The sequence below is a fragment of the Gasterosteus aculeatus genome, chromosome 7, assembly GCF_964276395.1.
Source record: "Gasterosteus aculeatus chromosome 7, fGasAcu3.hap1.1, whole genome shotgun sequence".
NCBI classification, from domain to species: domain Eukaryota; kingdom Metazoa; phylum Chordata; class Actinopteri; order Perciformes; family Gasterosteidae; genus Gasterosteus; species Gasterosteus aculeatus.
The window spans coordinates 14,404,583-14,426,076 of NC_135694.1; the positions used below are offsets into that span (position 1 = coordinate 14,404,583).

The window sequence follows — 21,494 nt, forward strand, 5'->3', positions numbered from 1 at the left end:
TTGCAAAAAAGCACCTGGAGGGACTCTCAGACCATGAGAAACAAAATTCTCTGGTCTGATGAAACAAAGATTGAACTCTTTGGCCTGAATGCCAAGCGTCATTTCTGGAGGAAACCAGGCACATGTGCTCATCACCTGGCCAATACCATTCCTACAGTCAAGCATGGTGGTGGCAGCATCATGCTGTGGGGATGTTTTTCATCGGCAGGAACTGGGAGACTAGTCAGGATTGAGGGAAAGATGAATGCAGCAATGTACAGAGACATCCTGGATGAAAACATGCTTCAAAGCGCTCTGGACCTCAGACTGGGGCGACGGTTCATCTTCCAACAAGACAACGACCCGAAGCACACAGCCAAGATAACAAAGGAGCGGCTTCGGCACAACTCTGTGAATGTCCTTGAGTGGCCCACCCAGAGCCCTGACTTGAACCCGATTGAACATCTCCGGAGAGATCTGAAAATCTGGCTGTGCACCGACGCTCCCCATCCAACCTGATGGAACTTGAGAGGTTCTGCAAAGAAGAATGGGAGAAACTGCGCAGAAATAGGTGTGCCACGCTTGTGGAATCATACCAAAGAAGACTTGAGGCTGTAATTGCTGCCAAAGGTGCTTCAACAAAGTATTGAGCAAAGGCTGTGAATACTTATGTACATGTTTATGTTTTCGTTCTTTATCTTTAACAGATTTTCAAAAATTTGCAAAAAACAGTTTTTCACTTTGTCATTATGGGTTGTTGTGTGTAGAATGTTGAGGAAAATAATGAATTTAATCCATTTTAGAATAAGGCTGTAACATAACAAAATGTGGAAAAAGTGAAGCGCTGTGAATACTTTCCGGATGCACTGTATATATACTGGAAGAGCGTCTGTGCCAGAGTTGGGAGGTATGAGTGGGAAGGAGTCAGTTAAAGGGAGGACTGATAAGACAGAGGAGACCAGAGAGGAGGGAGTGAATATTACGACGGACAGGTACATAGTCAGTTGACATTAAATCTCTGAAACCACCACCAAAGAACTAACACTAACAATGTGCAACAACCACAACATAACAAAATGTGGAAAAAGTGAAGCGCTGTGAATACTTGCACTGTATGTGATATCACTTTTTTAAAATACATTTCTGTCAAGACTGAGTGCTGAGGGTACATTAATGAGAAATAAAATTAACTTTTGATTTTAGCAAACTGCTGCAATGAACGGGGTCTGAATACTTTCCGTACCCACTGTACATCCAGAACATTGTCAAACTTTATGTCTCTGCATGCTCACTCCGCTCTGCATCAATCTGTTTGTTGCTCCCTCACAGAGAGTCAAACACTCAACGACATCCCGACTCTCTACTGTCCTGGCTCCTAAATGGTTTAATGCGCTCCCCAATGACATCAGGACAGCAAAAAGCCTGTATAGCTAAAAATACACACCGTACGTCTATACCTGGACTAGGAAGCCCTTTATCAGCACTTACAGTAGCACTTATAGTGCTTTGTAGTTTGGCTTTCTTGTAAAATAACTTTCTTGATTCTTGTTGTTCTGGGTTTGTACAGTCAAAGCATCAGCTAATGTAAAATGTATGGGAGCTCCTGTCAATGTGTGAATGCAACGGGATCTCCAAAACCTTTAAAGTGTAATGTAAGTCGCTTTGGATAAAAGCGTCTGCTAAATGACCTGTAATTTAATGTGTAGTGTTAGAGAATAGAGGGGCATGAAGACTTGACAAGAGAAATACAAAGAGTCAATACAATAGTCCATTTGACCTCAACTACCATTCATTAAAGGACAACAGTTTCTAATCAATCATCATTAGTTACTGTCGCTCTATGTATGGTATCCTCAGTGTTAAGGTTTAGTGGTTCAGTTCGGAAAATAATGTATGCCAACCAATGGGGAGTGTTCGGTTTGGGTGAGCTAGGGCTCATGTGTTCCTTTAAAGATAATTCACCACAGAATTGAAACACACAGGTTACACAAACAGATTACTGGCTTGCTTGAGGCCGTTAGATTTGACAGTATGTTTCGATTTACACATGTATAAACCACACACACATCGTGTTACTTATAGTGGAATTTGATGATGATTATTATGTTTATTGGTATGCGTAGTCTGCGTATTTAATACAAGTCTGCATGAATGCATCCAATAAAACAATAATGAATACATATTCCTATTTGTGGGAAACCTAACAACAGTGGCTGTTTGCGTTTTAAATCTGCAATATTGCTCAGCTGGCGGCGCCCTACAACATTAGTGAGTGCCACCGCTTGTTTGACCTGCTGCTAAATGTACACAGCAGCTGTATAGACAGTATATGTATTAAAATTTAAAAAGTTATTGCAGTTTTGCGCAATTTTTATTAGTTAAGGACAAGTGATATGCCATATTGTTCTGATGTAGAGTTCCTTCTCCACAGAGACGAATCAAACATGAGAAGGAGGATGGGTAGAAGGAGAGGGATAGAGACAGTGGGCATTCCTGACAGGGAGAAAGGGGGGAAAGGGGAGTGTTTGGTGGGAACACAGTGTCAATGTGTGTGAAAGCAGAAGCCTGTATGCAACCCCTCGGCCTCACTACTATCGTTCTTTCTGGCTTTCTTGTTCAATCCGCTCTTTGTCTGTCTGCGTTGACGTTCTCAACAGGAATGTCTCCCATAGTCAAAAGCCCAGAGTGCACCCCTGTGCTGTGCCATTGCAAAGTTGCGTGCACCAACAACACTTTGTTGTTGATATTTGGATGCAAGGTAGGTTTCAGACCACTGTGTTTGGTTCAGAGGAACAGTAGCTTGTTGAAAGATGTTTGTTTTAAGGAGCATTATCTTGTGCTGCTCTCTGTATTATTGTCTACTACTGGATGTAAGAGAATCCTATGGGGTAAGTCCACGGTTGTTTGTGTTTGTCCTTGGAGAAATAATTTACATTTTTTGAAAGGCAGCGGTTGCCAAGTTTTGTTTACATCACAGGGCTTAATGCAATCATATTTACAGCTCCTGTTATGTATCTGCATCCCTGTACTAGCCTTCATTTATTGCTGTGACAGGCTGTGTCATCAGAAGGAGATTTGCTAATTGCTCGCTTTGTTTCATTAGCAGTATGAAACAAATAAAAACTGATTTCAGCTGGGATTTCATTGCAATAACCTGAAGTCTTAATTCATGCTTTGTCAGGCTTGTCTACAAGATAACATGACTATACATCAACACTTAAAATATTTTAACTCAACACTATTGATCTCTCTGTGTTGAATTATAACAGTGGTTTTCTTTGCTGTGCGCTGATTTTCCTGACTGAGGCCATTCAGACCTCAACTTCATTGTCTCGCATCATTTGTTCTGTCCCCGGAGAATTAGTTTCAAAAAGTGCTTTTCTTCCTCTACTTCCATCCACAAGTTTTAAAATGAATGGACATGTCTATATCAGTCATTTTAAAAGGGAGATGTTAATATATCTTTCTTGCTCTGGTCCCTTTTTCCTTCGTCTAGCCCTTCTCATCACTTAGTTACTTATAGAAACCAAATATCTCTTGTACAGTATCTGATTCAAACCCTACCTGTGCTGTGGTAATACAGTATTGCCACTTATCTGGAACCATAGAATGATTCCATATAATCTAGGAATAACATACTGTACATCCAACAGCCTGTGGATAAAAAAATCGACCTACCTAAAATTAGTCTGACACAGAAGCTAAAAAAAAAATACTAGAAAGACAGACAGAAAGACAGAAACAGCAATGTTTGAGAAAAAACACAGGGAAGGGGCCTTTCTTTTTCCCCAGTGGCTCAGCTCTCCCCCCTTCTGTCCGTAGGAATCAGGACTGTAGCTGAAAATGGGGGAAGACAGTCTAACTGTAGGGTTGAATGTAGCTCTGAATCGGCCCTTGGTCCTGCCAGCCTGCATTTCCATCTCATCTTGATTCTGCTGTAGTTAACATCATAGAGAAGGGGTCCTCTCAGTGGAGCATAGCAACACTACATGTGAGTAGGGATTCTTTTCAAACAGCTCGGCCCGACCGGCCCCACAGCAACAGCATCCTACTAACCCCAATGTTCAGAGGCCTCACAATGTGGGGAGTTCCTCTAACTGAACATCAAAATACCTGACAGAAAAGCATATGCATCATACGCTGTATTACTCATATTGTACTGTTATAATTGTATACAAATCAAATGGAGTTTAGACTCTAAAGGGAGATTTTGTATAGAATTCTATACAAATCTGCTCGCTTATCAAAAGATGATGGGATCAACCCGTCCCTTCCTTTTCTTTATATGGTGTCCATATTAGGGCTATTAGTTCATTGACCCCGAAAAGGACTGCCAGCTACACAAACAGCTGTTCGCCACTTGCTTGCTGGCACTGCCTACCCTGCCAAAATTAAAACATAAAAATGTTTATTAAATTATTTTATTTAATAAACCTGTATATGTATTTTTACTGTTTATTCTTAGAATTATATATGCAATATGTGTGTTATTCCAATTGTTTAGTCGTTACGATGCCGTTCCGCATAATCAAATACAAAGAAATGGTAGAATAAGCAGTGCTTTCACCGTCCATTCATGGCAGAGCACGAGCAAAGAAAACATGTTGCGCATGCGCACTTTGATCCTGTATTGTATCTTAAACTGATGGTTTCTTAAAGAACACACTGTAAGAGCTAAGAGAAAAAATAAATATGAACACTGATTAGCATCTTACACAGAACAGAAAAAACGTAACAACCTAAGACAATATTTTACAAACTTGAACAGATACTAACCTTGTCAACCGGGTGCTAAACTAATAAAACCGTAACCCTTTCCTTGCTTTAATATTCGTTTCCCGTCCCTTTACATTACAGGTCATTTAGCAGACGCTTTTATCCAAAGCGACTTACATTACACTTTAAACCCATGGCTTTTTCACATTTATGCCCGGGGAGCAATTAGGGGTTAGGTGTCTTGCTCAGGGACACTTCGACATGGGGCAGCCTGGAATCGAACCACCAACCTTGTGCTTCCCTGCACCACGACGACCCCTTTCCCATCTTTTACCATCTTTTCGTTTTTACTTCAGGTTTCCTACCTTCAAAATAAAAGGGCAACTGGATATACACCAACTGCCGTAACAAAATGGCCAAAATAAAACACACCAAAAAAGTAACAATATATTGAAATAATCCACCCTCTCAGAGGTCCTTTACAGTAATAATCTACATTACGTATCAAACATGAACCAATTAAAATCAAGATATTACCGGACATTTGCGCAGTTGACATCACAACACCATCTACGTTGTAAGCTGTCTTGACTGAATTTACGCCTAAGCTTCATTTAAAACATGACTTCGAGGTCATTCAGGCACACTTGAAGTAGGGGCAGAACCTGAATAATCAATTTGTCTATACTTATTGTATGAAGCAAATCAAGACAAAACTCTATAGGAAACAGTTTTTTACTTGACATCGGTGTGAAATCATTGAACAGGACCTTTTATTAAATGCTCTCAAGCATGAAGCAGTTGAAACGCATACAAGCCATGCTTCAAGGCAACTCAAAGGATTCCTCCTTTGGCTTAGGCGTCACAATATGTGCCTCCCCCTTCTGAGGAGTGGGGTGCTGAATCCAAACAAATACGGTTTACAACATGAGTTCCTGGGATACTGTCCTGATCGAGAGTGAGATGGGCCATAAGGTCCTCAGACTAGCAGGCTGGTAGTTCAGAGAGTTTACAGGCTGTTAGCCTGACAACCTTTACAGGTCTGCTAACCAGACGGAAATATCCTGGCAGGGTAAACAGCTCGTACTGGCTAGCAATGTGGCAGGCAGACCGACCGCTGTGGCCCGAACCTGGGAGCACTGGGGCTAGCGGGCTAAATACTCTTCTGAGTTAAGTTGAAAGCTTGCTTGAGTGTTCTAAAGGTATTCCCTAGTGAATGCAACCAGAGAGCTGAGAGCTAAAAACTGCTAAAAGCTTAAAAAAGGAGAGACCAAGGCTGCCATCCACGGTCATCTTAGATTTGAGAACGGTGCACATTGTATTCACAAATACAAAAATCTGCTGTCTATGTCCCTTAGCAACTCGACAGACAACATGTCTTAGTCTGAATAGGCCTGATTCTATAATGCCAGATCTGGCAGCCATTAATGGGCCGAAGCCTTTTTCAGTGCTGGTTGCCGATAAACCCAGCTGCCATGTCTCACCCCGAATAGGGTCGTTCCTATGAAGCCAGATTTGGCCCATGTTCGGCAGCCATCAACAGGCCAGAACCAGTTTCAGAGCTGGTGGCCTGTTACGGCCCTTTTGTAGATTCCAGGATAGTAAAACAACAATCAAAGACAGGCGACAGAGTCAGGGTAAAAGGTGTCTTTCTAGTTTTTATTCTTACACAAAAAGATGGCTCCCAACAGGAGGGAGGGAGATGGTGGAAGATGGGACCTACAGGTTGTGCCAAACAAATGAAATGAATATAACAAAACGAGGCCTAGCTCACCACTGGCCCTTCATTCAAAACAAGTCAAACAAACAACCTCTGCTCACGAGCAGTTTGACAGATGCAAAGCGGAGAGTGCGGGTCGGGATGTAGGGTTTGACGATGTCCTGGATGTAAGCTGGACCCGATCCATTCACAGCATGGTACGTGAGCACCAATGTTTTGAACTGGATGCGGGCAGCCACCTGTAGCCAGTGAAAAGAGCGGAGGAGTGGAGTAGTGTGGGAGAATTTCGGAAGGTTAAAGACCAGTCGAGCTGCGGCATTCTGGATGAGCTGCAGAGGTCGAATGGTGGTAGTGGGGAGACCCGCAGGAGACAGTTACAATAGTCCAGGCGGGAGATGACAAGTGCCTGAATCAGTACCTGCGCTGCCTTCTGAGTGAGAAGGGGACGTATTCTCCCGATGTTGTAGAGCGTGTATCTACAGGATCGTGTTGTCGCAGTGATGTTGGGAGTCAGGGAAAGTCGAGTTTGACGCCGAGGTTCCCTGCGGTCAGAGTGGGCGTTAGCACAGAGTTGCCAAAGTTGACCGTCAAGTCCTGGGTCGGAGAGTCTTTTTCCCGGGAAGAGAAGTAGTTCAGTCTTGTCAAACGATCATGAATCAACAGACAATCACAGGGGAAGACAGGACAAGACAGGAAGTGACGTGACCCAGGGAGATATGATGCAGAACTACAAAATTAAACAAGAAGTGAACCCAAACCGTGACAACTTTTAGCACTATTAATAACAACCTCCACTTCTCTTTCTCCTATTTTGATGAGGGTCACCTGTCCGAGTGATACCTCTGAATCGTGGCTCGCAAGAATTTCATGTTCTAGTACTCTCGTCTCCATTGATCGGTATTGAGCTTTTATTTTACCCTAGTGCTTGGCAGACAGAACTTTTGCATTGGGAGTAAAACAAACAGAGGCACGCCATACAGTGGCGTAAAGTGATTACTCATTACTTGTAAGAAAAAAAACATTCATTAAAAACAACATTGTAATAACAACAACAACAACAACAACATTCATTAATCGCCATTAATCAAGATTAATGAATTTCAAAATGTGCAATTAATTAGTCAATTTTTTAGAATGTATTGACAGCCCTAATTTATATAAATATATGTACTCCAACAGATTATACAATAGATAATGCACGCATAATAATACAGCTATGGCAGAATTACAGAACGCATTTCTAGTTTCAGAAGCTGATACATCACCTGCCCCAGGTGTGTCTGCATAGACATCAGAACGCACCTTTATTATTAAAAATAATCTCAGTGGTGTTGGGATTGATTGGACTCTTTTGTATCCACAAGACAATGTTCTGTTATTGTTTTGAAAGGCATGCTCTCCCTATTTTGTAGTTGTATTGGTCAAATGTTCCCAGATATTCTCCATATTCACATTAGAGAATGAAGTCCCGCTGTGTTGACAATATGTTTGAGTGGGTCGTTTTTTTTGTTTGTTTCTATTTTATGAGAATTGTGTCAAGCAGTGCCCTCTTTATCACAGATATACTAGCCAACTATTCCATTTGACTTTTTCTAGTTTCACCCTGTCATGGATTGTTGCTCTGTCTTGCCATTGGTTAGCTGTGAGTGTTTTAGTTTGTATCTGTCGAGCCTGTTATGTTTGTACAAAATGCTGGCACACACAGTACTGTATAGTATATGCCAATTCCTCTGAGCATCTTGCTCCTGTATAATTAACTGGTTGAATGCTCAGCATTTTGGACGTGACTGATTGTTTTTGCACTACATTTCTTTTGCTCTTGGTGGTTACATATGATCCTATTGCTCTCTCCAGAACAGGCCCCCAGCAGTACAGGGGTCGCCCCACAACAGCCAGACCCCAACCTGCATGAACCTAGCTTTGATGAGGGCTCCTTGGGTGAGAAAAGGGGGGGAGTGGGGTAAAACTTTTCACACCATCCAAACCCAAAGAATCATTCTCGATGAATTGCAGTAATTTCTCTGCTGAAATCATATATGAGGAGTCATGATTAATCTTTCATTTTCCCCAGTCAAGTTGTTCAAATGATATTTTGTCATGATGATGCTCTCCTATTTGAGATTTGACTTCTGATTCACACTACCCTATGTTTGTTTTGTCTCACTTTAGATGATTATGACCATCTCTGATATTACTGTTTTTAGACTGCAATAGACATGTCTGTCAACACGCTACTTACATTGTAACCAGGGATCCATTTTGTTTCATATCAATCTAATGTGGCTAAAGTTGGGTATTAAGAAAACGTGACATAAATTTAATTATTGGATTTTTTGGGATTGTTCAGAAATGTTCCCACACAAAGGAAAGGCCTCAGGATGTAATTATTATGATGTCTCGTGAAATTTCATGAAAAGAATCCCACAACATATTATGAACAGTTTTTACATACACTGCTTATGTGCTGTATATAAAAGTGTTTCCCAGATTGTGATTGAACTGAAGTGATTAAAAGCATACGTTTGTAAAGCTTATAATGGAAGAGACAAGCACCTAGTTATTTTGAAGCCACTGTCAGTGGTGTTGTTATATTGGGTAAGTTTAGTAGAAAATGACTGCTGAGTGAGTAAGTGATTTAAAACCAAATCAAGTTTGGATTCTGACGAGATGTGTAAGTTATAGTTTTAAATTCCTGTGTAATGCAGTGAACACATCTTTTCAACCATATTGACCTAGTCAGATAAATATATATTCAAAGTCACGAAAGTTTAAATTCACACTCCACACATAACTTATATTCATAAATAATGGCATTAAATAAATACCCCATGACTTCATTGTGAATCTTTGCTGTTACTCGGGTCCATGTTGATGTAAAAAAACATTAACATTTCAACATCATTCTTTTTGTAACTGTAATATTAAAGAATCAAACCAAACAAGGAAAAGGAAACATTTAAAATGTAATGTAAAAAACTCAAGATGAATTATTCTTTATCCTTTCTGAGAACGGGAACACAATGCCCAGACTTCCTTTAGTTGTTGTATTTCATCCCTTTGCTATGTCCTTGTCTCTCACTGTCCCTTGATGTCCACCCTTTTCTCTTTACCTCTCTCAGCAGTACCACTACCAAGAAGATGACTCTCCGCCTCTTGACCAGGGATTTCCACGACTTACCAACGAGGTGCGCGCCCCTGAGCTTGTGCACGTGTCCGAGAAGAACCTGTCTGAGATCGAGAATGTGCATGGCTACGTGTCCCATTCCCACATCTCTCCTCTCAAGGTTAGTGCCACACACTCACACTCCATAACATGTGTGAGCTTTTGCACCTGGCATAGAAACAATGACCCTCCAGGCCATTCAGCCCTACGACCGCCTGCCATCATGGTCTTGTCTCCATCTCTCTGCCTCCTCAGTTTTGTCTTTTTAGCTTAAATGTTGCCACTACCAAGTGTGATCCATAGTTTGTTTTGTATAATATTAATGTGTGTGTTTGTGTATTGATTGGCAGATGTTTGGAGAGTCTAGTTTTTGGATACTTCACAAAAAGGGTTTTCCTTCTATTTTTTATTTCTCTATTTTGATGTGCTTTCTTGTTCCACAGAAGCACACATTGGTGGAAAAAAGCTAGTTGTGAGCTCGCAGTTTGTGTGTGTCATTGGAAGGTACTATTATGAAATACTGTATCTCTTCCTATTAAGATTGTTTTCCCAACCTTTCCCTTTGTTTTTATTCATGGAGAGCTGTTGCATCTAGACCTAGACTCTAACATCCTATTGCCCAAAAAGGAGTTCAACTCCCAAGTTGAATGAAAAAAAACCACGTTTTATGCACATTGTGCAAGAGCAATAAGAGAGTGACGTCGAAGAGTTGACAGCGGTTTAGCTAGCAGGTGGACTTCACTGTGAAGAATTGTGTTTGAGGGTTGTGTATGGTTTGAGCCAGCAGAGGGCAATGTTGGAAATGAAAAGTAAAGCTGGTGAGTTTTTTACAACCATATAAATTCAACTATTAAAAATGTAATAAATTCTCTCTAGAGCAGGGGTCTCAATCTCCTTTTAGGTTCCCACAGATCCAACGTCAATGTGTTTTGAATCTGAAAATATAAAATCTGCAACCCAAAAATACAATAGAGTGAATATCAAAAAATATATAAGTGAAGATTGAAAATAAATATTTTATTAAAAAACTATATTCAACCCGAAAATATTTTTCGTCCACTTATTTTTATTTTGAATACATTGTTGTATTTTTCAATGTTCAACAACAAAACTCCTCTTTCTCAAATAAGCCAATTTCGTTCAAATTTTGTTTTTCAAATGAACAAAACTTTTGACCTGGATTTGGCTCCATTTTTCTGGCCTACTGTAGAATCAAGGTGGTGCAACATGGCTCCCTGAAGAGGACCAGGATTCTACCTAGACATGAAGGGCTCATTTAACTATTCTTAGTTTCAAGTAATTATACACAAATGAAACCACAGAAATGAAAATTGTATTCAATTTTCATCTAATAGATCCCTTGAAGTGTTACACTTTCAAATTCCACCGCAATCTCTGGTTATTAAAAAATGTGAGCCCGGGTGCTTATACTTGATCATACTAAATTAATTGTTAATGAAATTACGTTGGTTTGAATGCATTTGATGGGGTACTTGGCCTTGACCTTGATTTAATGAAGACATCTTTAATAGCCAGCAGCATTACAGTAGGATCACATGTGACTGAACACAGCACTTCCTTCCTGGCTTGCTGCTAAATGATGATGTTTATGCTTTTATCTGATCGTAAAACCAGATTCTATAATCCTCAACGTCTCCTTTTAACATGTTAGAAATTACACCCTCTGCCAGTGTAGTGCCATGAAACGATAGCTGTTTGTATCTGACTCATTACCATACTGTAAAAAATATCTCCAAAGTCAAAGACTTTAACCAAAATGAAAGACCATCTCTCATCTTCAACTGCTTGTGCGGGGTTGGATTGCGGGGGCAACAGTTCCAGCAAAGGACCCCCAAACGTCCCTTACGCCACATCTACCAGCTCTACGAGTGGATCCCAAGGCGCTCCTAGGTCAGTGTAGAGATATATACCGCTCCACCTCATCCTGGGTCTTCCCCGGGGCAGAGTCCCACCAGATATCATAACCTTGAATACTTCCTTCTGCAGTTGAATGGCTTCCCTGACCACCAGCGTTCACCACGGTGTTTGAGGGTAACCACCCAATGTAGTAGCACTCATCCGCGGACTTTTGAGTATCCCCACCCTCGATCTAACTGATGGCACTCTACCTCCTGCACAAGCTCCGACTCCTCCCCCCTAGAGAGGTGACGTTCTACTGGACACATTATAAGTATAGTGCAAAGTTATTTTGGCCGTTGGTTGGGAATGTTTGTAATATTTATTTTACAACAAACCGTTCTTCAGTCAATTTAAGGAACATCAGTAAATGATGCAGGAAGCCAGAGCAATCCACTCCTTCTCATCATGCTCATCCAATCTTAACTGCTTTGAATATGTTTCCCTCCTCCTCCCAATCAACAAGTGAAGGGCTAATAATTAATAATGTTGTTTTTTTAGCACTGTTCATTAGGCTCACTGCCCCTCTTTACCCAAGTATACTGAATAGTGATCTTGTCCTGTCATTTTTTTGCCTGCAGCCTGCACTGGTTACCCGTTTTGATCTTGCTTACCCCGGTGTGACTACAGAAAACTACATGGCAAGTTTTATTTAATTGAACTTTTATTTAACCTCTGGGGAATAAAGCAATAAGAAATGTACAGTTTAAAACTCTTTCGATATTTCTGGATTAGAGAAGATTGGCGTACCCTCGTTGCTGCATAGATTTTGTTTGGTGTTGTCTTCAATCAATCATGTACATAGCTGCCACAATCGGGGCTCCCGACTAACCTCCCAAAGGGAATGCAAACTGTCCTGTATCAAAATTACATTTGCTTACTTTGAAGTTACGATCTGGTATTTTTTAGTGACAGAATAAAAAAATGCATTTTGCTTTATAGCCAGACTTTTTTAGCTGATAAGTAGAAATGAAATTGATTTCATATGGTCAAAAATACATTTTGACCACCTTTTTAATATAACAAATACATTTTGGCATATTTCTCATATATATTTCATAATATATATATATATTTTATTATTACAAGCAATATTGAAGAAAACATAACCTATTAAAGATATCATGAACAGGGTTGATTTTAAACTCAAATTACTTTTATAAAATAGACAAGACAAAATTATACAGCCAGTTAATCCCAGTAAATTGTTTGTGTTGTCATATGAAACTGCTCTCTCTAGCTTCTTGTGGAAGTTATTTGTTAGCCAAATGCGTTGGAAGAATCACTTTCTCACGAGCTAAGCTCCCCTTGAAAACAAACATATATATACACTTATGTTCACACATATATACATGCGTATGTGTACAGACACACACACACACATATACACGTGCACACATACATTAGTGTTTCCCCTACAATTATATTTGGGAGGCGTCAAACATGTATACATTCACTTTCCTCCCTGAGGTCTCCTGGGGAAGATATCAGTTGAAACTGAACACATGTTCTATTGGTACCCTATTAGTCTTGAGCCCTGCACACACTTGGTAATATGTGTGTTTGTAACCCATTTGCTAGCCAATCCCACATGCTTGTTGTGATGTTATCTGATGTTAATCTGTGTCCGTTGATAATTATGTAATGCTATTTGTTGGAGAGTTAACTATTATCAGGTCATGCTAGGATGGCTGTATATAACTTAACATAAGCTTAAATAATAAAGCATGATATTGAAATGCTTACAGCATGCTCCATACTGTTTACTGTGTTTGTCACATTTTATGGTTTTTAATTGGCTAAAATTACCAACAATACATGATAGTGATGCTGGATAGGTAAAGTGTTAATGAAAGAGTTTAGACTCTAGAGTTTAGAATCTCAATGTTGTATTTTCAACTCTTGGCTATCAAAGAAGACTTGAGGCCAAATAATGTATCAATCAAAAAGTCCAGACGGTGTTTCATTAATCATAAGACAAATGATGTGCATATTCAATTTATTTTTCAAAGCACACAGGTGACTGAAGATGCATTGATTCACGCTTCCTATCAAAAGCACTCAAGTTTAAATAGCTGTAAAAACCAGCCAAGCTTTAAAATGTTTATGGATCGGCTCCCTCTTTCCACAGTAATTTCCACTTATAAAAATATATTTTGGCAGCAATGACTCTTCTGTCAATCAGGCAGGGGGAAATTTGTTTGTAATGAACAGCAGTTTATAACATACTGCAGGAGCAATAACGTGTGTTCATGTTCGCCTAGGGAGAGTACAGTGAATGTCCTTCATATAACTTTAATTTCCATGCCTTTTTTCATTATTTTTCCTCTCTAATCAAATTTAACAAATGGGAGGCTTTACCTTGTGAAAGCACTTAGATTGGCTTTTAAGCCATCAAAAGCAACTACTCAAGTTTTACTAGCTGTAAACCCAAACTGTAAGGGATCAGGGCCCCAGATAATTTTCAGGATGAGATGACGTAGATCAGGCTATTCGGTTCCCTGAAGCAGGTTTGGCTAAATCACCATACCAACACATGAAAAAACTTCAACCTGCTCCAACGCAGGTTCATTTGAGCTGCTTTGATCGACTTAATTGAACTACGTACGAGGAACAGGGCCCAGGGGTCTGTTTCAAGAAGCGGGTTTAGCGGAAGCTCAGAGTTTGTTAACCCTGAGATGAGGGAAACTCTGGCTTGTCTGTTTCAGAAAGGGAAGTAACTAAAGCTCAGGGTCAGTTGCTATGGTAACTGAGCCTGTGAACATAACCTGGTCGGGAGCAGGTTTTCTTCAATAAACCTTGAGTTTCTTTCAGTCTCCTTCGTCTGACAGCAGCCCAGCCAATCACATAGCACACTTTAATTTCATCATTCATTCAGTTACTCTGTATAAGGCAGATTGTAGCGCAGTTTCCACATACGCACAAAATAACATGTTACGTTTAAAAAACTAAAGTGTTTTCTCGAACATGGCACGTCCTTTTCTGGACGATCCTGTTGATGAAGAAGCGGTTTTACTTTGCATGGTGTTAAACACGTCGGGAGAATATTGAGACCCTGATTAGATATATTGTCTTTTCCAGATAACTACTGGTTTGAACGGTATCGTTTTTCTTCACAGTCCATCAAATATGTACATAACCTCACCCGTCCTCATATAACTAACGTCACCCATCGTGGACATGCTCTCCCGTCCGAGCACATTCTTTGTGTAGTGTATTACTTTTTTTGCAAACGGCAGTTTTCTTTACAACATTAGAATATTAGTAAAGCTGCTGTATGCAGAGCCGTTACAAAAGTGCCTCGCTCTGGAACGTCTTTTAAACGTTTTTGTTCCCTGGACACAAACCAGTGAGAGCCATTAAAGAGGAGTTCCACAGGATTGCACCTGAATAAAATACATTATAGGTTCAATACCATTGAACCAGGTTTAACCAGCGATATTATTCTTGTGATTAAATATGAGCATGGGTGTGTATTTCAAGCCTATCTAACGAACAGTGTAAAAACTGGGAATTAGTAAAACTTATGGATTATGATTTGTGTGTACATTAAATATTAACTGACAACACTATATTGTAACTTACAGCAATTTTCTCACACAGTTTCTCTGTCTTTTGCTGCAGTAGCAGTCTTGCTTTTTTTCTAATTACGGGTTCATACTCGCCGTATGCTTGCATTAATACATCCAGCTGAAGTATGCCGACCAATTGTTTGTGGTTGTTGCCACGGTGAATCGTGGTATCATGGCTCCATTCAAGCTGCCTTCATACTGTGGTGGTGCACACGTTCAACTCTGAGTCACCCTACTCAGAGTTGATTGAACCAACTCTAAACAGTTGTTCTGAAACCCAAAACTCCACCAAGTTTCCCATCTCAGGGTAAATCAACTCAGAGTTTAGTCAAGTCAAGTCATTTTATTTTGTATAGCCCATAATCGCAAATTACAAATTTGCCTCAGAGGGCTTTACAGTCTGTACACATACAACATCCTCTGCCCCGAAACCCACCATCGGCACAGGAAAAACTCCCCAAAGAATGAAAAAACCCTTACAAGAGGGAAAAAAGGGAAGAAACCTTAGGGAGAACGTCAGAGGAGGGATCCCACTTCCGGGATGGACAGACTACAATGGATGCCATGTGTACAGAATGAACAATGTATAATACATGCAATTCCTATGACAGAAATGATTCAAGTAATTGTGAGTAGTAAGCCAGGCGCACAGCAGGACCACTGCAGGGGCAACCACCATCAGATAGAACCACCATCCACAGAAGCCTGTGGGGAGGGAGAGCACAGAGATTTTAGGAGAGGGTAATGTCGGTTTATGAGTAAAGTAATATGATTAATATCTAAAATAATGATGATGATGATGGCAGCAGCAGGCGTCAGCATGGCCACGGTAGGTGTCAGGACCAGGGTCCCGAAGGAACCACGATCTACGGAGACCTGATAGGGGAGAAAGCACAAAAAAAAAACTCCCGGAAAGAAGCTGAATTAGTCATGTGCATTAATAAAACTTGAATTATGGTAGAACGAGAGTGTGAGAGAGGAGCTTGGTGTGTCCTAAGAATTCCCCCGGCATTCTAAGCCTATAGCAGCTTAACTAGGGTTTGACTCAAGAGTTTGTTAAACCTCCTACTTGAAACGGACCCCTGGACTGAGACTCAGGGCAGAGTAATAATACAACAAAATATTTCTTTCCAAGTTCGGGATTTTTACTGGCAAAAGTCAACTTTACAAAACGAACCAAAAAGTAGCACAGGCACAAGCGCTAATACGCTGGAGAGGGAGAAAGAAAAAGGCCTAGCAATAAAAAAAACAGGAAGACCAAAAACAAACACCAGGAAAACGGGCTTGAAACCTACAACTCTGGGTAGGCCGATAGATAACCTGACATGGATGAGTGGGTAATTGGGGCATTAAATACAGGTGGGGTGATGGTAATCTGAACTCAGCTGTGGGGGGAAATGAAGTAAAGTGGGAAGAATAAAACCGGAAGTTATTATTCGCAATCTCTTCAAGTCTTCACACCAGCCTTCACATCATACTTTTTTTTTGAGGAAACCTTCCCATGGAGACACATTGTAATGATCAAACAATATCGCGACGAGCTATAGTAGTTTGAGTGAGGAAGACAACTTTAAGAGTAGGGCTTACAGCTACAAGGGCGAGTCGTATTATGCCTATTTCTTAAGTTGTGCGTTTTATGTTTTCGCCAGCAGCGGAACTACTTTATAGTCACAGTTAGGAACCTTTCTAAGCAAAAAAGACTATTCGAATCCAGTCTCAGTCGGAAATCGTGTACTGTCAATAATTTGCGTCACGTTTGGTTTGAACACAGCTTGAGGCTTTCATCCATGGTGGGGTATATGCCAAACCTTTTCTTCAGAAGAGAAAACAAAACAGAGTTAGATCAGGTCAAACCTAACAAAGATAGGAGGGCACGCCAGCAGTCAATTTAATCTTAATATAGCAGAATCTACAGCGAGAACTGGCAGTCCAGTTACTAAAAAGCAAGAGCTAAAGCAAACTACCAATCAAATTAACTTAAAAGAGCAGAATCAACAACACATTTAGCAGATTAGCTTGGTTTAAAGAAAAGATACTTAGTCAGATTTCAGGTCGTCTGGATGTCTGAAGGCCCAGTAGTTGAGATGCACACTATAATGAAAACATCTGAAAATTAATTCCGACAAGACTGAACTACTTCTCTTTGCGGGAAAAGATTCTTCTACCTAGGACCTGACTGTTAACTTTGGCAACTCCCTGTTAACGCCCACTTTGACTGCTAGGAACCTTGGTGTGACACTCCCAACAATACAATCCTTTAGATACACGCTCTACAACATCAGGAGAATACATCCCCTTCTCACTCAGAAGGCGGCGCAGGTACTGATTCAGGCTCTTGTCATCTCCCACCTGGACTATTGTAACGCTCTCCTGGCAGGTCTCCCTGCTACCGTCATTCGACCTCTGCAGCTCATCCAGAATGCAGCAGCTCGACTGGCTTTAACCTTTCTAAATTCTCCCACACTACTCCACTCCTCCGCTCTCTTCACTGGCCACCCAGTGGCTGCCCGCATCCAGTTCAAAACATTGGTGCTCACGTACCATGCTGTGAATGGATCAGGTCCAGCTTACATCCAGGACATCGTCAAACCCTACATCCCAACCCGCACTCTCCGCTCTGCATCTGTCAAACTGCTCGTTCCTCCCTTACTGAGAGCAAAACACTCGACTAGATCATGACTCTTTTCTGTCCTCGCTCCGAAATGGTGCAATGAGCTCTATGATGACATCATGATCGCAGAGAGCCTTTACATCTTCCGGTCCAAACTAAAGACACACCACTTCAGACTCTACCTTGACGAAAACACTAACAAATTGTAGCACTTAAATTGTACATAATGGCCCTGTGGAAAGTTGTAAATCAGCTTATGTAATGAAATTGCACTTTCTTGTTTCTTGTTCTTTTGAGTTTGTAATCCTTATGGTTGAAATGCACTTATTTTAAGTTGCTTGGGATAAAAACGCCAGCTAAATGACACGTAATGTAATAATGGTGTTGCCGATGCCAATCACCAGCAGACGTTATCACAGGGCTCGGACTGAGTTCAAAGACAGTATCTGACCTGCTTTCTTCACTTCACGTGCTGGTCCCAAAAACCTAGAGAGCGTCATTCTCACTTGTGGGAGATGCACACTTGGCTTTCAAACACGAATGTAGAAAAAGTCAATAATTCACGTACTAGCCTTAAATGCAGCTTCGTAGTAGTGGTATACTTACTGTAAATGATATCATATGAAATACAAGAATACACAGAATTTGAAAAAACAGCACTTTTCAGACCTTTTTGAAAAAAATGGAAGAAGATTGAAACTTGAGTCCCAATAGATTGTTGCCATCAAATACTATCAGCTGTCTCAAGAACCCTTTCCGGTCATATCGATTTTTGACTTTTAGGGGGCCATGTAAAGCAAAAGTCACTGCATGAAAAGTGAGATTTTCGTCCCCGTAAACGCCCGGAAATCTCCCTAATTTCCGACAGTTTCCGACAATTTGCAACCCGCGCACGTCGCGTTTGTCTGTGCCACAAATTGTCGGAAACGAACCATGACGTATGTGGAGAGCTGGCAGAGGTACGAATGGCCCGAATTAGCATTTGAATGCAGCGAAACCGCGGGTGGCCGAGACGAGTGGGCTTGAATATCCTTACTCCTTATTGGATAAAACCACAACTTTCTAACAAATAAAATCACTCGTGATTGGCAGCAAAACCACACCTGGGCAGACCAGGCTTGAGTTTCCTTGTTCATGATTGGATGAAACCACAACTTTCAATCACTCGTGATTGGTTGGCAGATCTGTCGCTATTGGTCACCCTCCTCATTTTATTTATATATATTTATATATTCATATTATGCTGTATATTCATTTCATGGTTATCCTATGTAGGCTACTACACTATTATTAGGACACCAACCAGGACATCAATGAATTTATAGAGAAAATTAACATTTGCCACATGTTTAATGCAAAGAAAGAGCTTTATTAACAACATACAAACAACAACTACATACAAAGTGAGGATCTGCCCACACTTGGGTAAAGGCGGTTTAAAAAACTACAGCTCAGTAAACTGTCCGTTTGCCTCCTCGGGGTTGTAGACCGTCACCGGCCGGGTGTTTTCCGAGGCAGGTCTGTTGTGCAGGCGCCTAGTGTGCGTGGCTCTGTATTTCGGAGTCACCTCTAACCGGAACTGCACTCAGAAATGGCGGCGACCGTACAATCCACCCCGAGACCCCGCCAACAACGCCATCCTCTCCGTCCGACGTGAGCTCTACGGTGATCAGCCAGCACACTTTGTCTCGTTTCCAGCAGCTGTAAAAACAACAATGAATCAGTACTGTGCGATGCGTATGGACACAACACATCTATCAATGCACCTGAAAAAAAGTCAGCAAATAAACTCTGACCCTCTTTCTTCTCGCTCGACTCCACGCTGAATCCTTCGCAGCTTCCGCCCGCAATGAGTATTCCGGCTGGGAAAACCTGAAGCTCCTGCGTACCGTCTCAAAATACGTCTTACAGGCGGCTGGAAAACAATTAAATGAGTGTGGTAGGAATACAAAAGAAATCAAACCCAAGTCACAGTAACATTTAACAAGGAAGGAGAAACTGTCACTTACACACAATGACGTCGCCTAAATCTGGACTTTTCCCGGAGCAAATACGAGATCACCGCCTCATTATGAGGCGAGATTAGTCTGAGAAAACAAAATGTACAGTTATGATCGGTATCTATACGTATATATTTCCTTATACCGCAGAATGAAAGCATATTCTTTAAATCTGACCCTTGCTCCGGTTCGTAGCGCCTGTAATTCGTCTCGGAGTTGTGAAGACGGCGCACCGCTTCCTGTAAACGACACGGCAAAGAAAATACACTTTAATAAAGCTGTTTCTGCTCACTTGTAAGGCTACTAGGCTACTCTTAGCTTTCGTTTGAGGCTACGCTACTTTTAGCTTAGCTTGCAGTCATCGAACATATTCTTACCCGCTATCTTGGGATTGTGCACCCGTCTCCTCTTCTTTGAGTCAGTTCCTCCGCCATCCTCTCCTCTATGGACAGCAACCTGGAGAGTCCCGGACGCTCCAGTGGAGCGAACCGCTCGTTGATATCGGCAGTTTGTTGTTGGAGTTGACGAGACGATCCACTGAGAGCATTCAGCAGTTTCTTCTCGTCTGTCTGCGGACTGGCCGAAAGTTGCTGACCGCGGAGAGGAGTTGAAGGCGAGTTGAATGCAAGACGTCGTCCAGCCATTATTCACGAACCAGCAAAAAACAAAAAAAGGAACTGGAGGAACTAGTAACACTGTGTCTTTATGTAAAGCAGTGTTTTGGTGTCAGCAGAACAACTTTCCCTAGAAAACTGTTCAGTGGTGCCTCTTTCTCCATTCCACCAGACAATCTTGGATGAGTCTGACATACATGCAATGTTGACAATGTATCATCAGATGTACCCTTGTGTCACTGAGGTTGAATGTTTTTCCATGACATAAACGGGTAACATATATGAATGTAACTTACTCAATCGATAGATGCAGAGCATAAAGGTCAGCATGTGGTTATGCTAAGTGGTGTGGAAACACTAACAGTTTTGAGGAACCCGTCCTTGACCCTCTAGCAGAACTACTACCAGCCATAAAGCAGTTTATAGTTGTTAATGTTGTGTCAAAGGGTACGGCATTTAAACATGTTCTTGCACAAGTTTCCTGGCTTCATCCCCACCCAGACAGACATTTTTATGGAAAGCCAATAGAAGTTTGGGGCTTGCAGGGAACAGATACGTCATACCCAGCATCATTTCTGCCAGTTGAGCGCATTGCTAGAAGATGTGTGGTTAATACATCCTCTGTGCATTTAAGTAAGACCAAAGAAAAGGTCATTGTAGTCGTGCCACCATGCACTGTAGTTGAGCTCTAGGAGACTGATCTCTGCAGACCCCTCATTCTGATTCAAATGTTTGCATGGAATGCTCATTTAGTTATTTTGTGTATCTTTTTTTACATAACATTTGCCATTGCTAATGGCGTACACAGTAATCTAGCATATTTGAATTAAATAAATCAATTCAAGATAAAATGTAAGAGTCTATAATTAGGCTACTGAGCCTGATCTATTTGTACCAGAGATTTTCTTACCTTATAAAAAAATGTCACCTGGGCTAAAACTCCCTCTGCGACCCTGATTTGCATTTGTATAGCTCACAGCATTTTCATTTACATGTCAAAGCCTCCCCTAGAATTAGGAGGAGGAGGGTCATAGGGGGACAACTGCCAAGGGAGGCCCACATCAATTTCTGACAATTTACGGCAGTTTTCGGCGTTGCCCGCAAATTGCCGTGAACAGCCGTAAACCTGAAATTCCACGACAATTTACAGATCCGCATACTGACGAAAATCCCACTTTTCATGCAGTGAGTGCTGCTTGTAC

General features: G+C 41.1%; 1 protein-coding gene across 50 annotated transcripts in view; it reads left to right on the top strand.

Annotated features, from left to right (window-relative positions):
• The window catches only part of dlg2 (discs, large homolog 2 (Drosophila)), a 222,399-nt gene that overhangs the window by 106,036 nt on the left and 94,869 nt on the right, over window positions 1-21,494 (top strand). For 19 of the 50 annotated variants that reach the window (XM_040180208.2, XM_078107287.1, XM_078107281.1 and 16 more), the window contains 2 exons: window positions 8,270-8,353; window positions 9,535-9,699. In XM_040180208.2, the coding sequence (XP_040036142.1) occupies window positions 8,270-8,353; window positions 9,535-9,699 (249 nt within the window). The remainder of the gene's footprint in view (window positions 1-8,269; window positions 8,354-9,534; window positions 9,700-21,494) is intronic. The other 31 variants (XR_013468460.1, XM_078107291.1, XM_078107328.1 and 28 more) reach the window with 3 other exon arrangements.